Raw genomic sequence first — 21712 nt, 5'->3', positions numbered from 1 at the left:
ATAGCTGATACTAGGCTTCACCGGGTTGTTCAGGGTACCCCCCAAAACAAATTAGGTTCAAAGAAGGTTCGAAGCAATTGCTTGGCGTAAGAGGTTAAGAGCTCTTGTATCTAATCTGGAGGAACCGGGTTTGATTCCCCACTCTGCCGCCTGAGCTGTGGAGGCTTAACTGGGGAATTCAGATTAGCCTGTACACTCCCACACACGCCAGCTGGGTGACCTTGGGCTAGTCACAGCTTCTCGGAGCTCTCTCAGCCCCACCCACCTCCCAGGGTGTTTGTTGTGAGGGGGGAAGGGCAAGGAGATTGTCAGCCCCTTTGAGTCTCCTGCAGGAGAGAAAGGGGGGATATAAATCCAAACTCTTCTTCACTCTTCTTCTACTTTCCAATTAAGTCTTGTTATAAGTATGAAAGGCGTTCAAAACGACAAACATTACAAAAAGTACCACAAGGTACCTGCCAAACAGACCCTAATAACATAGATAAAAATCCTGTGCAATACAAAATATCCGCTAAGCTAATGGGAACCCAGATGTCTCAAACAAGCTTCAAGGCTTTGGGGACATAAATTCCACAAGTCTGTGCTTCCAAAATGTAGAAAAGTTTGTTAGAACGACAATTATCTGAAATTGTCAAGGACTGCAGTCTACTCTGAAAACTCTGCGTGCTGGAAAATGTCCTAGCAGGTGATGAAGACCAGCTGCTCCACTAACTAAGGCCAGGCTCAGCCATATTGCTAGACAATGGCACATCTTGGACAAACCACCTCCAAGTATTTTGGGGCCACCTTGGTCAAAGCCTAACCACACTTGGCTCCTGTGCCCACAGTAGGTCAGTGGGTCGCTACCCAAAGAAGGCCTGCATCGGTCAGGAAGGCTAAAATACGGTTGCAAGGATTCTATGATTCTTCAAAACTGTCAGTTTCACGCACTATTTATATGATTGTTCGGTTTTCCATCTACCCAGGGGCGTAATGAGGCAGCCCTGGGCAGACTGTAGCCCTGGGCAAAACCTGAGTTGGATGCCCCCCATGATGCCCCCCCAGGACATTGGTGCCTGCAGGGGGTGCATTTTTAGACACATCAGCACCAGAATTTCAGCATATCATCAGGAGAAAGTCCTTATGCTACTCCCCAAGTTTGGTGAGGTTTGGTTCAAGGAGTCCAAAGTTATGGACCCTCAAAGGGGGTACCCCATCCCACATTCTTTGCTAAGGAGATGGGGGCTACCCTTTTGAACCAAACTGCACCAAACCTTGGGGTTGCCATCATGATAGTCTCCAGATGATACCCTGAAATTCTGGTGCTGATACCTCCAAGAATGCCCTCCCTGCAAGAACATCCCGAAATTTGCCCAAGAATCTTTGTTCTGCATTGAGTTTTCTGCATTGCTGTCAATGGGGGTTGAGGGCTGGGGGGGGGGGCACATTTCTGAAGGCACAGTCTCAAAACTTTCAGGGTCTCATCAGGAGACTGCCCTAATGATACCCCCGAGTTTTGGTGCAGTTTGGTTCGGGGGGGGGCAAAGTTATGGACCCTCCAAACTGTAGCCCCCATCTCCTATTAGCTCCCATTGGAAACAATGGGGGATAGGGGCACCCCCTTTGGGAGTCCATAACTTTGGACTCTCTGAACCGAACCTCACCAAACTTGGGGGGTAGCATAAGGACAGTCTCCTGATGATACGCTGAAATTTTGGTGCCGCTAGCCTAAAACCTGCGCCCCCTGCAGGCCACAAATGGAAAACCACTAAAATACCCAAAAATGAACCCAGCATTTTGATGCCCCCCACAAGGTGATGCCCTGGGCAGCTGCCCATCTTGCCCAATGGGCATTACCCCAGTGCATCTACCCCTCTACAGTTCAGTAGGTGTGTTGGAGGATGCTGCTGGAGGTGTGGCTCTTGTCAGTGAAGCGGGACCACCCCGTACTCTGCTGTCTGCCGGCACTGCTAAGCAGCCAAGAGCGAGCAGCTGGGGGCAGGGAGGAGTGCTGTGCAGTCAGCAACATCTAGAGTTGCCACAGGTGAACAGAACCTGCAGCACCTGAGGCAGCACGGGCCAGAAGGACATGCTCGGTTAGCTGCCAGGCACCACAGAAAAGATGAGCAAGTTGCGAGATAAGAATAAATTAAAGGAGTGATCCCATCTCCCGAACTGGCACAGAACACCCCAAGTTCAATAATCTATGGAACGCCTCGTGTCTACTACATATGAAACCCTGCGAGAAGGTGGTGATTACAACACAGCATGCCGGTTTCTATAATAAGAATATGCCAACTGCGTTCTGCTGTGGTAATTGCACTGAAATGTGCCTCTCTTCTAAGTGGGAGACGATTAGCATAAGCCAGGTGCTTAGAACGGGTAAGAGAGGTGAGTTTATATCAACCCAAAACCAAGGGTTCAACAGACTACCCCTGGCTGTGCAGCCAAGACTGCAGAATCATAGAATCATAGAGTTGGAAGAGACCCCAAGGGCCATCAAGTCCAACCCCCTGCAATGCAGGAACACACAATCAATTTGGAAAAAGAAGAGTTTGGATTTATACCCCACTTTTCTCTCTGGAAGGAATCCCAAAGTGGCTTACAAACTACTTTCCTTCCTTTCCCCACAACAGACACTTTGGCTCATTCCGCACATGCAAGAAGATAGTGCACTTTCAAACTGCTTTCAGTGCTCTTTGAAGCTGTGCGGAATAGCAAAATCCACTTGCAAACAGTTGCGAAAGTGGTTTGAAAACGCATTATTTTGCGTGTGCGGAAGGGGCCTTTGTGAGGTAGTTGAGGCTAATAGAGTTCTGAAAGAACTGTGACTACCCTAAGGTTACCCAGCAGGCTTTGTGTGGAGGAATGGGGAAACAAATCTAGTTCACCAGATTAGAGTCCGATGCTCACGTGGAGAAGTGGGGAATCGAACCCGGTTCTCCGAATTAGAGTCCACTGCTCTTAACCACTACACCATGCCAGTTAGGGGAGTCATAGTGATGGAAAGGGACTTCAACTGCTTTTCCTTTGCTGGTGCTTCCCAAAAGGAACTCCAGAGAAAACAGAAAGGATAGGGTGGAGTGTGTATATATTGTCCAGTTACAGCTGAATTATGGCGACCGCATAGGGTTTTCAAGGTGTTCAGAGGTGGTTTGCCATTGCCTGTCTTTATGGGGGGTAAGAAAGCCAGCGTGGTTGCAGTGGTTAAGGTGTTGGGCTGGGACCTGGGGAACTTGGGTTCAAATCCTTGTTCGCACCATGGAAGCTTGCTGGGCAACCCTAAGCCAGTCACAGACTCCGAGCCTCGACCTGGCTAGGATTTGAATGGGAGTCCTCCAAGGAATGGCAGGATGGTGATGTGGACCCAGGCAATGACAAACCACCTCCACGTGTCTCTTGCCTTGGAAGTCAGCTACGACTGGATGGCAACGACAACAAAAATTGGGGAAAAAAATCCAAACAGGGCTCTTTGGAAGCGACTGCGACGCTAGTGCAATAGGGAAAAGTCACGATTGGCTCTTGTCAATCAGGAGGAGATGCTTTGGAGAAGCAATAAGTGGGGCCCGGGAAACACATCAGTGGCTGTCATGGTGCTCATGGATACCAGGCTGGGAATCACTGCTTAGTAAAAAAAGTGCTTAGTAAAAAAAAGAATCTGTACTTAGAAAAACAGAATGTGTACATTGAAATGGTACAGTTATCACCTTGTTGCTGAATTGTCTTCCAACAGAACCAGTGTAGTGTAGTGGTTAAGAGCAGGTGGATTCTAATCTGGAGAACTGGGTTTGATTCTCCACTCCTCCACCTGAGTGGTAGAGGCTTATCTGGTGAACCAGATGTGTTTCTGAACTCCTACCCTGTTTCCCCGAATATAAGACATCCCCTGAAAATAAGACGTAGTAGAGGTTTTGAATCCCCTGAAAGTAAGACGTAGCAAAGTTTTTGTTTGGAAGCATGCCTGACGAACAGAACACAGAAAAATAAGACACCCCCTGAAAATAAGACATAGCACATCTTTGGGTGCAAAAAGTAATATAAGACACTGTCTTATTTTCGGGGAAACACGGTACGTTCCTGCTGGGTGACCTTGGGCTAGTCACAGTTCTCTCAGAATTATCTCAGCCCCACCCCACTCCCCAAGGTGTCTGTTGGGGGAGAGGAAGGGAAAGGAGCTTGTAAGTCACCTTGACTCTCCTTACAGGAGAGGAAGGTGGGGTATAAATCCAAACTCTGCCTCTTTTAAGTCCATTTTCTGTATTACAGCATGTTACACCTTGGACAGGTAATTTGTTAGTTTGCATTGCTTTGCAATTCTGCAACGCTCCTCCCACTATGTCGTTTATTGGATATTTTCTGCTGTCTCACTGACGAAGGTGGGGTATGAAGTGAAGGAATCGACAAATGGAGTAGACGCCCACTGGATTGATCCAGGCTGGGTTGTGAAACTTACATGCAGCCACACAAGGGAGAGGTTTTTTACCATGGAACAGGTTGAATTACAGAGACACCAATTCCATTCCCCATGGCGGGCCATTCTTCCTCCTCTAGAATCTATCGCCAAACTTTTGCCTGGCAGTGGCGTAGAAGGTTAAGAGCTCGTGTATCTAATCTGGAGGAACCGGGTTTGATTCCCCACTCTGCCGCCTGAGCTGTGGAGGCTTATCTGGGGAATTCACATTAGCCTGTACACTCCCACACACGCCAGCTGGGTGACCTTGGGCTAGTCACAGCTTCTCGGAGCTCTCTCAGCCCCACCTACCTCACAGGGTGTTTGTTGTGAAGGGGGAAGGGCAAGGAGATTGTCAGCCCCTTTGAGTCTCCTGCAGGAGAGAAAGGGGGGATATAAATCCAAACTCTTCTTCTTCTTCAAGTGGCAGGAGCTAAGGCTGTGATCGGAGATCAGAGAGATCAGAGAGATGACCAGGTGGAGTGAGAGGCGGAGGAAGGCCAGAGAGTTTTGTTTGCTGCCTGCTTTTCCGGATGCCTCTGCAGGCGAAGGGGGCATGGAGGAGTGACAGGAGACAACCCGTGGTTCTGCATTCATATGCAACACAAAACCGCAGTTAAGAGGTTCTGAGGTTAATAAAATATGCCTGCCTTGGACCCTGATCTGTGGTTCTCTGAGGGTGATTCTGCACAGGCCAAATAGTAGAAGAAGAAGAAGAAGAAGAAGAAGAAGAAGAAGAAGAAGAAGAAGAAGAAGAAGAAGAAGAAGAAGAAGAAGAGGAGGAGGAGGAGGAGGAGGAGGAGGAGGAGGAGTTTGGATTTATATCCCCCATTTCTCTCCTGCAGGAGACTCAAAGGGGCTGACAATCTCCTTGCCCTTCCCCCCTCACAACAAACACCCTGTGAGGTGGGTGGGGCTGAGAGAGCTCCGAAGAACTGTGACTAGCCCAAGGTCACCCAGCTGGCGTGTGTGGGAGTGCACAAGCTCATCTGAATTCCCCAGATAAGCCTCCACAGCTCAGGCGGCAGAGCGGGGAATCATAACCGGTTCGTCCAGATCAGAGTGCACCTGCTCTTAACCACTACGCCACTAACAGGTTCAAGCCCTTTTAGAAAGCGTTATGGGGGAGACGTTCCCACAGAATTTGCTCCCCCCGAATGCTTCTCGCCTGTTATATTTGCATGAACCCAGGTTAAATGAAAGTAGCTAAATAATCCGGGTTTCAGATTCTTCCTGTTTGCCTGTGTGAACTACGGCAAGCAGGAAGTGTTCCTGCCCCCTTCCATTTACCATTACGGTAGATTCCCCAGGCAGCTGCTATTAGAGGGGATTCTCTAATATTGTGCCGATAAGTGGGTGGGGGGATTCTCGGGTGGGGATGGATTTTCGGGTGGGGATATTCTCGGCCGCGCTGTTCGCAGGGAAACACACAGTTTCCTGTGTGAGCCATGCCGCCGGAATCCCGCCTGGCCCCTGCACCCAGTGTGCAAACGGCAGCACAGGCAACTCAGATTCATTTAACCCGTTAGTATTGCCTGTGCAGAATCAGCCTGAGCACAGTTAGAGGACTATCCTGCATTTGAATGACCAGCTAACTAATTGGTTTAATTAAACCAGTGTTTCCCAACCTTTTCGACGTCGCAGTACCCTTGACCTCGCTCTTCATATCTCACGGTACCCTATGGGTGGTACGCCCCTGCCACCCCCCGCCACCTTCCCCTCCCAGGGTGAAGGGATGACCGGGGAGGGGGGAGCGGCTGCTGACCTTGCAGCAGGCCCTGGCCCCTGGGCCAGCTCCACATCCTTGCTGGTGCCAGCGGGACACACCGCAAAGGGAGGGGGGCAGCGGGACACACCGCAAAGGGAGGGGGGTTGCGGTACCCCTAGGACAGTGGTGGTGAACCTTTGATACTCCAGATGTTATGGACTACAATTCCCATCAGGCCCTGCCAATTGGCCATGCTGGCAGGGGCTGATGGGAATTGTAGTCCATAACATCTGGAATGCCAAAGGTTCGCCACCACAGCCCTAGGATGTGCTCACGGCACCCCAGGGTACCGCAGAACCCCAGTTGGGAATCACTGAATTAAACAATGGTTTGTGCTATGCCAGAACCAAGCTTGATCATTAATGCGGACAGACACTCTCTGAATCGCTGTGATTATTTGCAGTGCACAGACATCAGCAATATCAGGTGGCACAGCAACCTGTTTGGGTTCACCAGTAACACCCCTTACACACGAACACACACAATTTGATGTTTGAATTGAATGCACAGCAGTTCAAACACACAAACAGATGTTTCTATACCAGTACATTAGAGGACTAGTTGAAAGACAGCCGTGAATCACCACGGGCTGCAGTTGCCGCTCGGGGTGGGTAGGCGAAGCTAAGCTGGCTGTTTCTCTCCAAGTAAGGGCGGAAGCAGAGCCCTGGCCATGTTAAGTCAGGGCAGATGTCACTGGAAGTGGGAGGGCTGGCCCGAGCCTTTAAAGGACCAAGCCCTCCTTTGTGCCGGCCATGTGCTTCGGCCGGCTGACGATTTGCCCACCCGCCTCTCCCCATCTTTACAAGTTTGTTAATGCATGTTATCTCTGTCATAGCCATGAACGGTTTGGCGCATGGGTATTGATCTGGAAGGGCCAGGGGAAAGGAGCTAGGGAGCTATCTCTTCCCCTTGGGAGTAGCCGATGGCGGCAAGAGGCAACCACCCTGCCGATCGGGGCAGATGGGGAATACTTCTTGCCAGGAGCGTCCGCCCGGCAGAGCCCCACGGCGGAGCGAAGCTCCAGTACGGGGCATCCGCCCATGGGAGCTTCGCTATGATGCAGATACGACCAGATCAAGACCCTTGCTACGCCTCACGCTTCTGCTTGATTAATAAAATGGCTATGGCCCATTGATTTACCCCAGCAAAAGGAGTGGTGTGGTTATTGGGAGAGGGCTTCGCACAGGAGGTTCCACCCTCGGACCACAATAGTAGCACCCCATGCTACAGGAAATCCCACTTTTACATACCTCCAGTCAAGCAGCAGCAATAGCAAAGCAAGTTACAAGACAAGATGGGCATGCGATATTTCAGTGGAGATATGTGAATGGCAAGGATGTAGGTAAGGGGGGGGTCTCGGGTTCAACCCCCCCCCATTTATTTCCGAAGCTCCGCGCCCCCCGTTTGTGGGTTTTGAAAACATTTTTAGTTTTTTTGTTTTTTGCCTGCAGGGGGCGCTAGCAGCACCAAACTTTCAGGGCTTGTTTGGGGGACTCTCCTGATTATACTACCCAAGTTTTGTGGAGTTTGGTCCAGGGGGTCAAAAGCTATGGACTCCCAAAGGGGGTGCCCCCATCCCCCATTGTTTCCAATGGGAGCAAATAGAAGATGGGGGCTACACTTTGAGGGTCCATAACTTTGGACCCCCTGAACCAAACTACACCAAACCTGGGAGGCATCATCAGGAGAGTCTCTTACTGATACCACCCAGGTTTTGTGAAGTTTGGTTCAGGGGGTCCAAAGCTATGGACTCCCAAAGGGGGTGCCACCATCCCCCATTGTTTCCAATGGGAGCTAATAGGAGATGAAAAATGGCGGTGCTTCAGCTCATACAGATTCCAGAAAGCCCCCCAACTAGCCACTGTGAAAGAATGGTGGAAATAACCTACCAGCGAACCTTCTTCAGTGGTAGAACCTGCCAGCTAGGAAATATTCTGATCGCTAATGCTTTCTGTTGACTAGGAACGTCAGCCAGGGCACTTCCGCACATGCAAAATAATGCACTTTCAATCCACTTTCAGTGCACTTTGCCGCTAGAAAGCACTGTGCGAAATAGCAAAACCCACTTGCAAACAATTGTGGAAGTGGACTGAAAGTGCATTATTCTGTATGTGCAAAAGTGCCCTTCGAGAACTACATTGTCAGCTAGAGAACCAGGATTCGGCAAATCCCAAAAGCTGGGCTGCCGTGGAACCCAGAAGTTTTCTAGTGTTTTCATCCCTGATTTTTTGTTAGTGTCTCTCCGAGATTCTCAGCTTAAACACTGTGTGCATTTCACGACACATCTCACCACTGATGTGAATCTACACCTAAATGACTCCGGCAGACCTCAACAAGGCCTATAGAATGTCTCATGAAGTATTTTAATGAATCGTCGAGGGCTTTCATTGCCGGACTCGGCTGGTTTCTGTGGGCTTTCCGGGCTGCGTGGCCGTAGTCTGGTAGATCTTGTTCCTAATGTTTCGCCTGCATTTGTGGCTGGCATCTTCAGAGGTGTATCACACAGTGGATAACACACTTCTCCCTGTGATACACCTCTGAAGATGCCAGCCGCAGATGCAGGCGAAACGTTAGGAACAAGATCCACCAGACCACGGCCGCACAGCCCGGAAAACCCACCACGACCAGTATTTCAATGAAGATGCCACTCAGGTTAACAGCAAAAAGCTACGATATAGGACAGTTTGTGCTGCTCTCCTTTCACAGGGGCCGAGACACAATGACATTTTCAAAGCCAGAGGTGGGTTTGCAACTACCTGTAGATGAGTCTTCAAGGGAAAAGGATTGTTTTAGGAAGCCTTTGGGAATCTTTTGAGCGTAGAGAGCAACACCCTGCGAACACACGTGATGCCTCATTCTGTTTGCACCCGGAAGCGATATCACGACGATCTGAAACAGTGTTGAACTCGTTTGCGGTGAGGGCTGGGTATGACATGCAGGTGACTTGGTTGAGCTGGGCCACAGCAGGCTCACCAAGGCAGACCGGCACTGGGGGGTGGGGGGTGGGGTTTGGCTAACTCAGTTAGCAGGCCTGCAGTGGGCTCGCTAACCCAGAACGACACTGGGGGAGGGGTGGCTGCCTCAGCTGGAGCACCCATAGCAAGTTTGCCAGTCCAGCGCTGGAGGAGGTGTCTGTTGCAGCTTGCAAACCCGCAGCAGGCTTGCCGGCCCAGGTAGCATGGGGGTGGTTTGCCAGGTTAGATGGGAAGGGGGGGGGGTAAGTGGCCCACCACGCCAGATAACCAGGGGGGGAAGGGTCATGCCTGATCCAATTGGGTGCGGAATGAGTGCAGGCTCACTTGGCCAGCTCAGGAGCGGTGGGCCTGATAAGTCCTTTCAAGGGGCTGAATTTGGCCCCAGAACTGCATGTTTGATACCCCAGATCTCGGACTTTACTTGTCTCTATGGTTTTTACCATAGTGAAAATCACAGCATTGGGCATCATATCTCCTTACCCCTTGCTCTTACTGGAGCAAAGAGGTCTGATGAGTGGGGTGCTGTGTGGTTTCTGGGCTGTATGGCCGTGTTCTAGCAGCATTCTCTCCTGACGTTTCGCCTGCATCTGTGGCCGGCATCTTCAGAGGATCACCAGCCACAGATGCAGGTGAAACGTCAGGAGAGCATGCTGCTAGAACACAGCCACACAGCCCGGAAACCACACAGCACCCCAGTCATTCCGGCCGTGAAAGACCTTCGACAAAGGTCTGATGAGGCTTGGAAACTGGGGGCAGGCGGTTGCTCACTCTCCCTGGAAGAACGGCAACCCTATCTTGCTCTACATTAATCTCAAAGCATCCCTTGCGTCAGTGGTGGGATCCAAAAATTTTAATAACAGGTTCCCATGGTGGTGGGATTCAAACAGTGGCGTAGCGCCAATGGGGCTGGGCGGGGCACGACGGGGGCGTGGCCAGGAATTCCGGGGGTGGGGCATTGCTGGGCGGGGCTGTGGCAAGGACGCAGCCGCTGCGCCGGTCCTTGGGCGGGAAACGAATGCACGCAGGCATAGGCTGCCATGCACATCGGTGCACCTCCTGCTAGACTGCTTCAAGTTCTGCGCGTTACTGCTGAGGAGCGGAGGAGGTACGTAACAAAGGCAAAAATCACGTGGCAAAATCACCAATTAATAACCGCCTCTCGGCACACACAAATAATTAGTAACCTACTTGCGGGAACCTGTGAGAACCTGCTAGATCCCACCTCTGCCTTGTGTCCATATTTCATTGAAGTTTCCAAAATGAAACGTGATGTGCCAGTACCACAGCTACATAGCCTTGAGTTACCCCCCTATCACCCCGTTTCCCTCTTCCAACCCTGAGAGTGTTAAATCCGATCTTGACTTTCTGCAAGATGTCCTACCTTGTGTGGAGCCGTCTAGTCCCATGAGACATTTCATTGCTCTTATGATTTGTTCTGCTACAGGCGGACACATAGACACGGCGTACGTGGCGCTGTGGGAGTACGTTCGTATGTAGTCCACTAGCTCCTTAAACCAGAGAACAAAGATTTCAGCGTGGTGCCATTTCCCGTCTCTACCTCTCTTCTATCAAAGCAGAACCTTGTGAGCAATTAAATTTATTAGACTTAAGAGGCTGCCCCTCCCCTTTCAGGCTCAAGATGGCTTATAATATAGCTTCAAAATACATACAAATATGACATCTTTTTTTAAAAGCATACCAATAATTCAATCACTTCAGTTAATCTAAGAGATAAAAGCACAATCCTATAGGACAGTGGTGGCGAACCTTTGGCACTCCAGATGTTATGGACTACAATTCCCATCAGCCCTTACAATTTGCCATGCTGGCAGGGGCTGATGGGAGTCCATAACATCTGGAGTGCCAAAGGTTCGCCACCACGGCTATAGGGGAATGAAACATACCAACACCCCAACAAATGGGGAGAAAGGATAGGGAAAAAGGAAAAGAGGGAATGGGAAAAGGAAGGGGAAGGAAGGAAAGGAGGGAAAGGGGGGAGGGAGGAAAAGGAAGGGGAGGGGAAGAGGGAGACCAGATAGTACTATGGCTGCCTGCTGGAACAGCTCTGTGTTACAGGCCCTGCGGAATTACCCAAGATCCCACTGGGCCCTAATCTCCCAAGACAAAACGTTCCACCAGGTTGGGATCAGCAGGGGCGGAGTGAGGGGATACTGTGCCCGGGGCGTGCGCACACCCTGCACCCCTGCCACAGTGACGCCTGCCCCAGAACGCCCCTGGAACGCCTGGGCCACGCCCCTACCGCAACATGCACCTGGGGCATCATCCCCCCTGTCCTGGTGGCGCTACGCCACTGGGGACCAGGGCCAAAAAAGCTCTAGCTCTAGCCCTAGCTGAGGCTAACCGAACTTCTTCGGATCTACTGGATGCACAGAAGCAGAAAATAACTGCAGATGGTAAGCCAAAATGTAGGACGGTTCTTGCTTCATAAACAAAGTCAGTAAATTCATTGTGCAATTGTACAGTCCCGTTTCTGGAGTGCTGCAATGGCCAAAGCACACGCTTGGAAGAAATAAGTGGACAGGGTTAAAATTATGTTGGCAGATGTTCTGCTGGAGCAGGGGTCGGCAACCTTTATCGCCCAAAGAGCCATTTGGACCTGTTTTCCACAGCCCCGAAGGTCTACCGAGCCGGTTCGGCCCCTCCACTCACTTTTCCTTCCGGTGCTGCTCCGGAGGGCTGGAGGGACTTGCCCACGCTACCCTCTGACCTCTAGGTCATGTGGAGCCGCAGTATAAGGCTGAAAGAGCCGCATGCGGCTCCGGAGCCACTGGTTGCAGACCCGTGCTGGGGGAAGCAGGACCAAGAGGGCAGCTGGGATATGATTTCCACGACAGCCTGCTTTTCTCACCAATCACATACGCAGAAGAACCATGTACACGTTTTGTTGAGCTCAAGAATATTTGAGTATCTTCCGCCTCTTCAGCAGAAAAGAACAACTTTCTATGGACCCGTTTTTACTGCCAGCCCTTTAAAGGGTATGGAGTCACCATCAACAGCAGGCTGAGCAATTCTTCTGATTTAGCTTTATTGTCAATTAGGCATGGCACAGCAATGAAGGCCTAATGAAATGAGCAGCTCCGTAAGTTTCTCAACCCAGGCTGTGGCTGGAATCAAAACCTTGAACCCCACCTCCCAAATTCCCTACCTTGGCAGACCTTCTGAAGAGACCCAAAATTTGTAAAACGGTGGCCCCTTCTCTGCTGACTGAGATGGCTGCATCTAGGTCAGCCCTTCAGGAGGCTTAATATGAATGGAAATCTGAAAACAGTTTGTTCCCTCTTATGTTTTCATTCGAGCAACATAAATAAGACTCATGCAGGTCAGAAGCAAATGTATAAATTACGGAGTCGTGAGAGAATATTCCACTGCCAAGTGTACTGGGCATCCAATAGAATAATATTGGACAATAACAATAAAATGCTTATGCTTATGCTTATGCTTAGAATGTTTCTTCTCATCGTATTGTCGAAGGCTTTCACGGCCGGAATCACTTGGGTGCTGTGTGGTTTCCGGGCTGTATGGCCGTGTTCTAGCAGCATTCTCTCCTGACGTTTCGCCTGCATCTGTGGCTGGCATCTTCAGATGTCAAGCTTGCGGTAATTGTTTTGAAGCTCCATGAACTGCCCCCGTACAAGACAGCAAATTTAATCAAGAAATGTCGTGTGCAATAGTCCCTCTGATAGAAGCAGGGAACTGAGCGGAACTTCCCTATCTCTGTGTGGAAGTTCCCCCTGTTGGTGGCAGCCCAAACTTCCCTACCTCTATGAGGAAGTTCCCCCTGTGGGCAGTAGCCCAAACTTCCCTATCTCTGTGTGGAAGCTCCCCCTGTGGGCAGTAGCCCGAACTTCCCTATCTCTGTGGTTGTGGCAGCCCGAACTTCCCTATCTCTGTGTGGAAGTTCCCCCTGTTGGTGGAAGCCCAAACTTCCCTACCTCTGTGCAGAAGTTCCCCCTGCAGGCAGTAGCCCGAACTTCCCTATCTCTGTGTGGAAGCTCCCCCTGTGGGCAGTAGCCCGAACTTCCCTATCTCTGTGGTTGTGGCAGCCCGAACTTCCCTATCTCTGTGTGGAAGTTCCCCCTGTTGGTGGAAGCCCAAACTTCCCTACCTCTATGAGGAAGTTCCCCCTGTGGGCAGTAGCCCAAACTTCCCTATCTCTGTGTGGAAGCTCCCCCTGTGGGCAGTAGCCCGAACTTCCCTATCTCTGTGTGGAAGCTCCCCCTGTGGGCAGTAGCCCGAACTTCCCTATCTCTGTGGTTGTGGCAGCCTGAACTTCCCTATTTCTGTGTGGAAGCTCCCCCTGTTGGTGGCAGCCCAAACTTCCCTACCTCTATGAGGAAGTTCCCCCTGTGGGCAGTAGCCCAAACTTCCCTATCTCTGTGTGGAAGCTCCCCCTGTGGGCAGTAGCCTGAACTTCCCTATCTCTGTGGTTGTGGCAGCCCGAACTTCCCTATCTCTGTGTGGAAGCTCCCCCTGTTGGTGGAAGCCCAAACTTCCCTACCTCTGTGCAGAAGTTCCCCCTGCAGGCAGTAGCCCAAACTTCCCTATCTCTGTGTGGAAGCTCCCCCTGTGGGCAGTAGCCCGAACTTCCCTATCTCTGTGGTTGTGGCAGCCTGAACTTCCCTATCTCTGTGTGGAAGCTCCCCCTGTTGGTGGCAGCCCAAACTTCCCTACCTCTATGAGGAAGTTCCCCCTGCGGGCAGTAGCCCAAGCTTCCCTATCTCTGTGTGGAAGCTCCCCCTGTGGGCAGTAGCCTGAACTTCCCTATCTCTGTGGTTGTGGCAGCCCGAACTTCCCTATCTCTGTGTGGAAGCTGTGGGCAGTATCCCGAACTTCCCTATCTCTGCGTGGAAGTCCCCCCTGCTGGTGGCAGCTCGAACTTCACGGTACTAATATGGTGTCTGAGTGGCTGTGCAGCTTACAGGGAACACTGGTAGTGTGTGATCTGAATGCTACACCAAGTGATCAGTCCCATATTTCTCTCTCTCCCTAGACCGCCATATTCCCTGAAACACAGCAATACTAAAATTAGGCCAATTAATTACCCTACAATGGCCTCTAAGGGTTCAAGTGAGAGGAAGAGCTGACCATCTCTCACTTTAAATAAAAAACATAGAAATGATTGAGCTCATTCGGGAAGGCATGTTGAAAGCTGTGATAGGCTGACAGCCAGTGGTGGGATCCAAAAATTTTAGTAACAGGTTCCCATGGTGGTGGGATTCAAACGCCAATGGGGCTGGGCAGGGCACGACGGGGGCGTGGCCGGGGGTGGGGCATTCCTGGGCAGGGGCTGTGGCAAGGACGCAGCCGCTGCGCCGGTCCTTGGGCGGGAAACGAATGCACGCAGGCGCAGGCTGCCACGCAAAGGTGCACCTCCTGCTAGACTGCTTCAAGTTCTGCGCGCTACTGCTGAGAGGAGGGGCGTAACTAAGGCGAAAATCACGTGGCAAAATCACCCATTAGTAACCCCCTCTCGGCACACGCAAATAATTAGTAACCTACTCTCGGGAACCTGTGAGAACCTGCTGGATCCCACCTCTGCTGACAGCTAGGCCTTTTGCACCAAAAAGTTAGTCAAGTTGTGAATGCAAAGGGAAAGCTCTTCAAGGAGATTAAAAGTGCTACTCCAGTGAACGCATGAGTCATAAGAAAGCAGAACAGTTTTGTTGCTGATATGGAGGAAGTTTTAGAGGTCTGATAGAAGATGAAACCAGCCACAACATTCCCTTAAGACAAAGTGATTAAGCAAGGTCCTATCTCTCTTCAATTCTCGAAGGTTGAAAGAAGTGGGGAAACTGCAGAAGAAAAGTTTGAAGCTAGCAGAGATGGGCTCATGAGGTTTAAGAAAAGCCATCTCCACAAACATCAAAGTGCAAGGTGAAGAAGCAAGTGTTGATGTAGAAGCTGCAGCAAATCTTCCAGAAGATCTAGCTAAGATGAAGGTGGCTGCACTGAAAAAATGTCAGAACATGTGTTTAGATGGACAAAATCTAGATGACAGGTGGACCCTCCCTCCAGCAGGTGCCGTGTGCATAATGAGGGCTGTGTGCACAACTGTGTACCGTGTGCAAAGACAGATAAGACATGGGCACCTGATTGGCACCTCAATTGTATATAGTACGCACAGACAACAGGGTGATGTGTGCCTGGAAACACCTGTGGTCTGGCGGAGCACTTTGACAGTAGTTAGCAATAAACAGAACTGCACTGCTGACTGTGTGTCTTTCAGTTCTTGTTTGCATTGCATCCTGCAAGGTGGTCTACTCACGAGTAAGCCGCTGCTTCAACAAAAACAGCCTTATATTGGAAAAAGATGACATCTAGGACTTTCATAGCTAGAGTTTGGTTTCCAAGATGCAAAAGACAGGCCGACTCTCTTGTTAGGGGCTGGTACAGCTGGTGAGTTTAAGCTGATTTAAAATATTATATAAACTTAATTGATAAAGTGGCAGCAGGGTTTGAGAGGACTGACTCCAGTTTTGAAAGAAGCTCTGTTGTGGGTAAGATGCTACCCAACAGCATTGCATGTTAAAGGAAGAGCCAATCGACGCAGCAAAAGCCATTGCTGTCTTATTTCAAGAAATTGCGACAGCCGCCCCGGTCTTCATCAACTGCCACCTTGATCAATCAGCAAACCATCAACACTGAGGCAAGATCCTCCATCAGCAAAAAGATTATGACTTGCTGAAGACTCAGTCGATGGTTACCACGTTTTCTTAGCAATATAGTATTTTTAATTGAGGTGTGTATTTTTTTTTATAATAACACCATTGCACAATCAATAGAGTACGGTATAGTGTAAACATAGTTTTTATATGACTGGGAAGCCAAAATAATTTGTGTGACTTGTTTTATTGTGACATTCGCTTTATTGCAGCGGTCAGGAACTGAACCTGCAATATCTTTGAGGTATGCCTGCATTTGATTACTTTTAATTAAAGAGGATCTGTGGTGACCAACTGGCATGCAATCCGGTATAATTAAACCATGATTTAGCAAGCCGCAGTTTGCTGAAGATCAGAAGATAGCAGAAGTGTTGCTTATTACTAACCACCGTCCAAACGGCTCAGTGGTTATCACTGAGCAATGTATGAATGGCAGAACAGTAGCCTATCACCTGTGCCACACAGCACATTACATGGGATGCTATCTATGCCACAGGTTGCATTTGCAACCATACAGTGTCCTTCAAACAGAGTGCCTGCAGATTGATGTTGTGTTGAGTCCTTTATTGTTCACCCTTCATACATATGATTGTACTCCTGTCTATCGTAGTAACACCATTATCAAATTTGCCGATGACACAACGGTGGTGGGGCTCATCTCTGGAGGGGATGAGTCTGCCGGAGTGAGGTGGACCGACTGCTCTCATGGTGCAGGGAAAATAACCTGGTTCTTAATACTAACAAGACAAAGGAGCTTATAGTGGACTATAGAAGGAATAGCTCAGAAATTCAGCCCTTGACTATAAATGGAGATCAAGTCGAGCGGGTGGCTAGTTTTAAATTTCTGGGCATTATGATTAAAGAGGACTTGACCTGGGGCGTACAGACTGCCGCGGTGGTTAAGAAGGCCCAGCAAAGAAACTGTACTATCTGGAAACTTTTGAGGAAACAACAACTGAATGGAAAACTCCTGAATTGTCCTTTTGCAGCTGTGCTATAGAGTGTCTTAACCTACTGCATCTGTGTATGGTTCTCCAGTTGCAAGAGTGGCAGATAGGAAGAGGCGCTCCAAGGGGTGATCACACTACTGCACAGAGTTATCGGCTGCCCTCTCCCTCCTTGGAAGGAACTCTGCATAATTCCCAAAGCCCTAAAGAGAAGCCCAAAGGAAATATTCTGAGAGACCCGTCTCATCTAGCACACTCTCTTTTTGAACTGTTACCATCCGGCAGACGATACAGGTCTATCAAAACTAGGACAAAGAGGCTTAGAGACAGCTTCTACTCTAGAGCTGTGGCTATGCTGAACTCTGCAGCTTCGTGTTGATGTGTTTGAGGCTGTGGAGGGATGGGTGGAGGAAGGGGAAAGTGAGGATGGGGTATGAGTCTGGAATTGTGTGCATCGAGGAATGCTGCTGTAAATTTCGTTGTGCGTGCACAATGACAATAAAATGCTTATGCTTATGCTTATTGATGCCCAAGCAGGGACGCCACTCCTTGGAAAGGGACTCATCAAAACAGGCAACTGTGTGGGGGGGTCCCGCCTGGCCTGGCATCCCTGAGCCGGTGCCAAAGTCACCTGCACTTGCTGTTATCTGTATGTTAATGGGCCATTCTGTTTCAGTCGTTGTGCTTGTAACTAGTGAAGTGTGTCTCCCTCATTCCTCCCCCTCCCTGGGGCCCGGAATGAGTCTATCGCTGTCCTTGAGTTTGGAACACATAACAATACTGGTTTAAATACTGTCCTTTTCTTATTCTGTGTATGGTGGGAACAGGTGGGAGGGGGGAAGATCAAGAACCGGGGAAAGTTTGGAGATGTATGCTAGCTGCAAAAGCCTGAGCCCCAGCTCCGGCTTTCTGCAGCTAAGGTCCCAACACAGTTCAGTAAAGCTCTTGAACCCTTCCTGAGTCTCAATTATTGACTGGAGTAACAGACCCTTACAGAGGGAGGAAGATTTTCTAAGAACCAGAAGAGGAAGCTGGGTTCCTAATGTCTACAGCGAGTCAGGTGGCACTCGCCAGGACCGATTTTTAAAGTTCCAGGGGCTACCACGCCCCTGGGAGTTTGCTCCCCTTGCAGGGGCTGAAGATTGTGGTTACCTTTCTGCCGGCAATGTAGCCTCCAGCTGCTCCAAAGCTTTTGGTGAATGTTCCCATCAGTACATCGACATCTTCAGCGTTCATTCCAAAGTATTCCACAACTCCCCTGCCGGATGGGCCGACGGCACCGATGCTGTGGGCTTCGTCCAAGTAGAGGTAGGCTTTGTATTTTCTCTTCAAGGCTACTATCTCTGGCAAGCGTACAATGGAGCCTTCCATACTAGGGGAAACAAATCAAATCAAAAGGACGTGAATTGTAACAGTTATGCTCAACTGTAATGTGAGTGCCATGCCATGCCACATGTTCACAGCGACATGCTGGAACCGAAGTCCACTCGTGCCTGATGGCGGGCTTATAAAGAAGCAGCAGAGTTCTGTGAATCGGGGATAAATTATGATCTATTACTTTTTCTTCTCTTAAAGGCATAAAGATCTACCCCAAGAGGAGATCTCTTCTGTCTTCATTCAGTGAAATCAAGGGAGGTCAGAAATGCACAATGGGGGCAGATCATGATTCAGAGGGCTTGAGTAAAAGATAGGCTGACCAGACGTCCCGCTTTTGGCGGGACAGTCCCGCCTTGAAACAACTTGTCCCGCGTCCCGCGGGTGTTTTCAAATGTCCTGGGTTTGGGAAGGCTGCCGCACTGCCTTCTGGGGTGAAGGCAGTGCGGCAGCCTCCCGCACGGCAGCAGGAGCGCACGGCCTTCTGGGGCGCTGCCGTTTCCCGGTCTTTGACAGGGCGGGAAACGGGAGCGCCCCAGAAGGCTGTGCGCTCCTGCGGCTGCACGCAGATGCCCGCGCCGCTGCTCGGCCGCCCGCCTGTCCCGGTTCGCGAAGGTGACCATCTGGTCACCTTAGTAAAAGACAAGGAGTAAAAGTCCCTTCCCCCTGGGACGCTTCCTTTATCTCCATTCAACCCCCTGGGAACAAAAATAAAGCTCCCACTTTTTCATAATGCGTGTATTTTAATTTTGCAGGTTGACTTTACTCTCTTTTCCAGCACCCTTATCTGTCACCTGCACTGGTTGGCGCTCCCTCTCCCATGGATAACTGCCCCAGTTCCTTTGCAAAGACCACTCCGTAGGCAAAGGAGGCATTTAGAAGAGACCTAGAAGAGTGAGTCTGAGTTGAACACGGGAAGAGGAGGGGTTAAGAAGCCCAATCCCGCACCTGCTCAGAAAACGGTGGGGCAAAAGTTACCTCCCCCCTTCCCAAATATACCAGGGAAGAAAGATTCGCACAAAGCATACGCTGCTCCTCACCTGCTGTACATGAAAACCTCCCTCACGGCCTCCATTCAAGAACAATTTAAACTGAAAGCCCAGTATTCTCATTCTGCATTTTATCGCGCACGTCTAAATCTTGAAGAAATTTAGTGGGCTGTACCCAGTGATGAAGGGAGGGGAAGCTGTGCCCAGGACATGAACTGCCCGTGCGTGGTCCCCCCTGACAGGTGACTGCAATGGCGGCCCCCACGGCAATCTGCCTCAACTGTCCCCATCGCAGCTCTGCCTTTGGCTGTACCAGTTCCTGAGAGGAATGTTTTTGGGGTTATTATTCAATTTAAAAAAACCCTATGAGTTCTGCCAACAGGTTTCTTCATAGAATCTGTACCTGTTCTTTTTTTGAAGGAACACTGAAAGACTAACGGATTCCCCTGAGTTATTTTCATCTCCCACCTTAATCTCAACATGCTTCTCTTGCAAATCAGGAGGAACAGTGTGCTTACAAAATAACACACCAAATGACAAGATTTCTCTAGTCCAGGGGTCTTCAAACTATGCCCCCCCCAGATGTTCATGAACTACAATTCCCATCAGCCCTGCCACTTGGCCATGCTGGCAGGGGCTGATGGGAATTGTAGTCCATGAACATCTGGAGGGCCATAGTTTGAAGACCCCTGCTCTAGTCAAATTAAGGAGAAGGAGAATTTGGATTTATATCCTGCCTTTCTCTCCTGTAAGGAGTTTCAAAGTGGCTTGCCAACTCCTTCCCTTCCTCTCCCCACAACAGACACCTTGTGAGGGAGGAGGGGCTGAGAGAGTTCCTAGGAACTGTGACTGGCCCAAGGTCACCCAGCAGGCTTCATATGGAGGAGTGGGGAAACAAACCGGATTATCCAGATTACTGTCACTACTCTTAACCACTATACCCCCCTTGGCTCTCCGCATGGCGTAGATCAACATCATTTTTTGTCACTATTCCCTGTACTATTTATCACAGATGCAGAGTCTGCAACAGCCATGCTGTCATTCTCCAAAACTTTTCATAGCTGATGGCTTGTGGAGAGCTGTCAGTCAACTTGGCAGGTGATAAAAGTATATTTAGAAGCTAAAGGTACAGGAAGGACAATGATCTCCTGGCATTTATACCTTCTTGCTGTTCTTTCGAGGATTTTAGCTAAATCTATGCTGTAAAGATATATACCAGGGGTGTCCAACTCTGGTGCTTCAGATGTTTATGGACTACAATTCCCATCAACCTCAATTGGCCATGCCAGCAGGGGCTGATGGGAATTGTAGTTATGAACATCTGAAGCACCAGAGTTGGACAACCCTGATATATACTGTACTAACTATATACAGTGGTACCTCGAAAATCGGTGCCTTCGACAATTGTTGATTTCAGAAATCGACGATTGCCAGGCGCTGATTTCCGCCCTTGAAAATCGTTGGCCGCCTTGATTTCCGGCGGCCGCCGTGGGTGCCGCGCAAATGTATTCTTGCGCGTACGCATAAAGGCGTTCTTGTATAGCGGCATTCTTGTAGCGTGCAAACGGCAGTCCCCACCCGAAATACGCCATTATTCAAAAATCGCCGATAATCTCTGGACGGATTATCGGCGATTTTCAAGGTACCACTGTAATTGAAGAGCCACGTGGCGTAGTGGTTAAGTGCTTGCACTGCCACTCACACGGTCAGGAGTTCGAGCCCCCCTGTGGGCCAGATATCCTGGCAGCTGGCTCGTGGTCAACTCAGCCATCCATCCGTTCCTTGGTCGGTAAATGAGTACCAAGCTCATAGCCAGGGGGTAAAGAATAGCCGGGGAAAGCAATGGCGAGCTACCCCACAAAAGAGGCTTGCCTATGAAATCACTGCTCGCAGTGGTACCCCAGGGTCGGACACGACAGAAGGGGAAACTTTACCTTTACTAACTATGTAATTGACTAATGAGCTAGGACACCCCCCCCGCCCCCCGCCCAATAACTGCACCCTGAAGGACTTGAGAATCTGTTTTCAAGTATGAGCATCACATACCTGTAAATGCCCTCAACAAGAATGAGGATTTTTTTCCACGCTCTCCGGCTCCGAGGCTGCCCGTGTATCACCGCTTCCTTCAACAGGTTCTCTAAATTTTGAGGATCTAGTAATTTTTTTTTTAAAAAAAAAGAGTTAAAATAATTTATTCAGAATCTGTTATGCAATATCAATTCAATAAGCCTTTATTGGCATATACACGATAATATAAAATACAGTTCCAGTTAAAAAGCGAATAGTGAAAAACTTCGCGCTTGTCATGCGTTCAGTTTACAAACTTCTGACCAAAACTTTGCCACCGTAAGGCAACAATGAAAGTCCTGACAATTTAAAAGCGTAACTACTTTGTCTGGTTCAGTATAATCAATCATAGGGTCTATAGCTTGGGATAGCAGGCTGGATCGGAGTTCTTGGTATAATATGCAGTTCAGGAGGATGTGTGGGATGGAATCCAGCTGTCCTAGGCTACAGGGACAGAACCTCTTATCGCTTGGGAGACCT

General features: G+C 49.7%; 1 protein-coding gene across 1 annotated transcript in view; it reads right to left on the bottom strand.

The window, feature by feature from the left end:
• The window catches only part of SPTLC3 (serine palmitoyltransferase long chain base subunit 3), a 114206-nt gene that overhangs the window by 22678 nt on the left and 69816 nt on the right, over positions 1-21712 (bottom strand). The window contains exons 7-9 of the mRNA XM_048510703.1: positions 21212-21317; positions 17955-18174; positions 10554-10680 (exon numbers count right to left, since the gene is read on the bottom strand). Of these exons, the coding sequence (XP_048366660.1) occupies positions 10554-10680; positions 17955-18174; positions 21212-21317 (453 nt within the window). The remainder of the gene's footprint in view (positions 1-10553; positions 10681-17954; positions 18175-21211; positions 21318-21712) is intronic.

The sequence above is a fragment of the Sphaerodactylus townsendi genome, linkage group LG01 (genome assembly GCF_021028975.2).
Source record: "Sphaerodactylus townsendi isolate TG3544 linkage group LG01, MPM_Stown_v2.3, whole genome shotgun sequence".
NCBI lineage: Eukaryota > Metazoa > Chordata > Lepidosauria > Squamata > Sphaerodactylidae > Sphaerodactylus > Sphaerodactylus townsendi.
The sequence above is the reverse complement of the archived record's forward strand: the minus strand, read 5'-3'. Positions and strand labels throughout refer to the sequence as shown.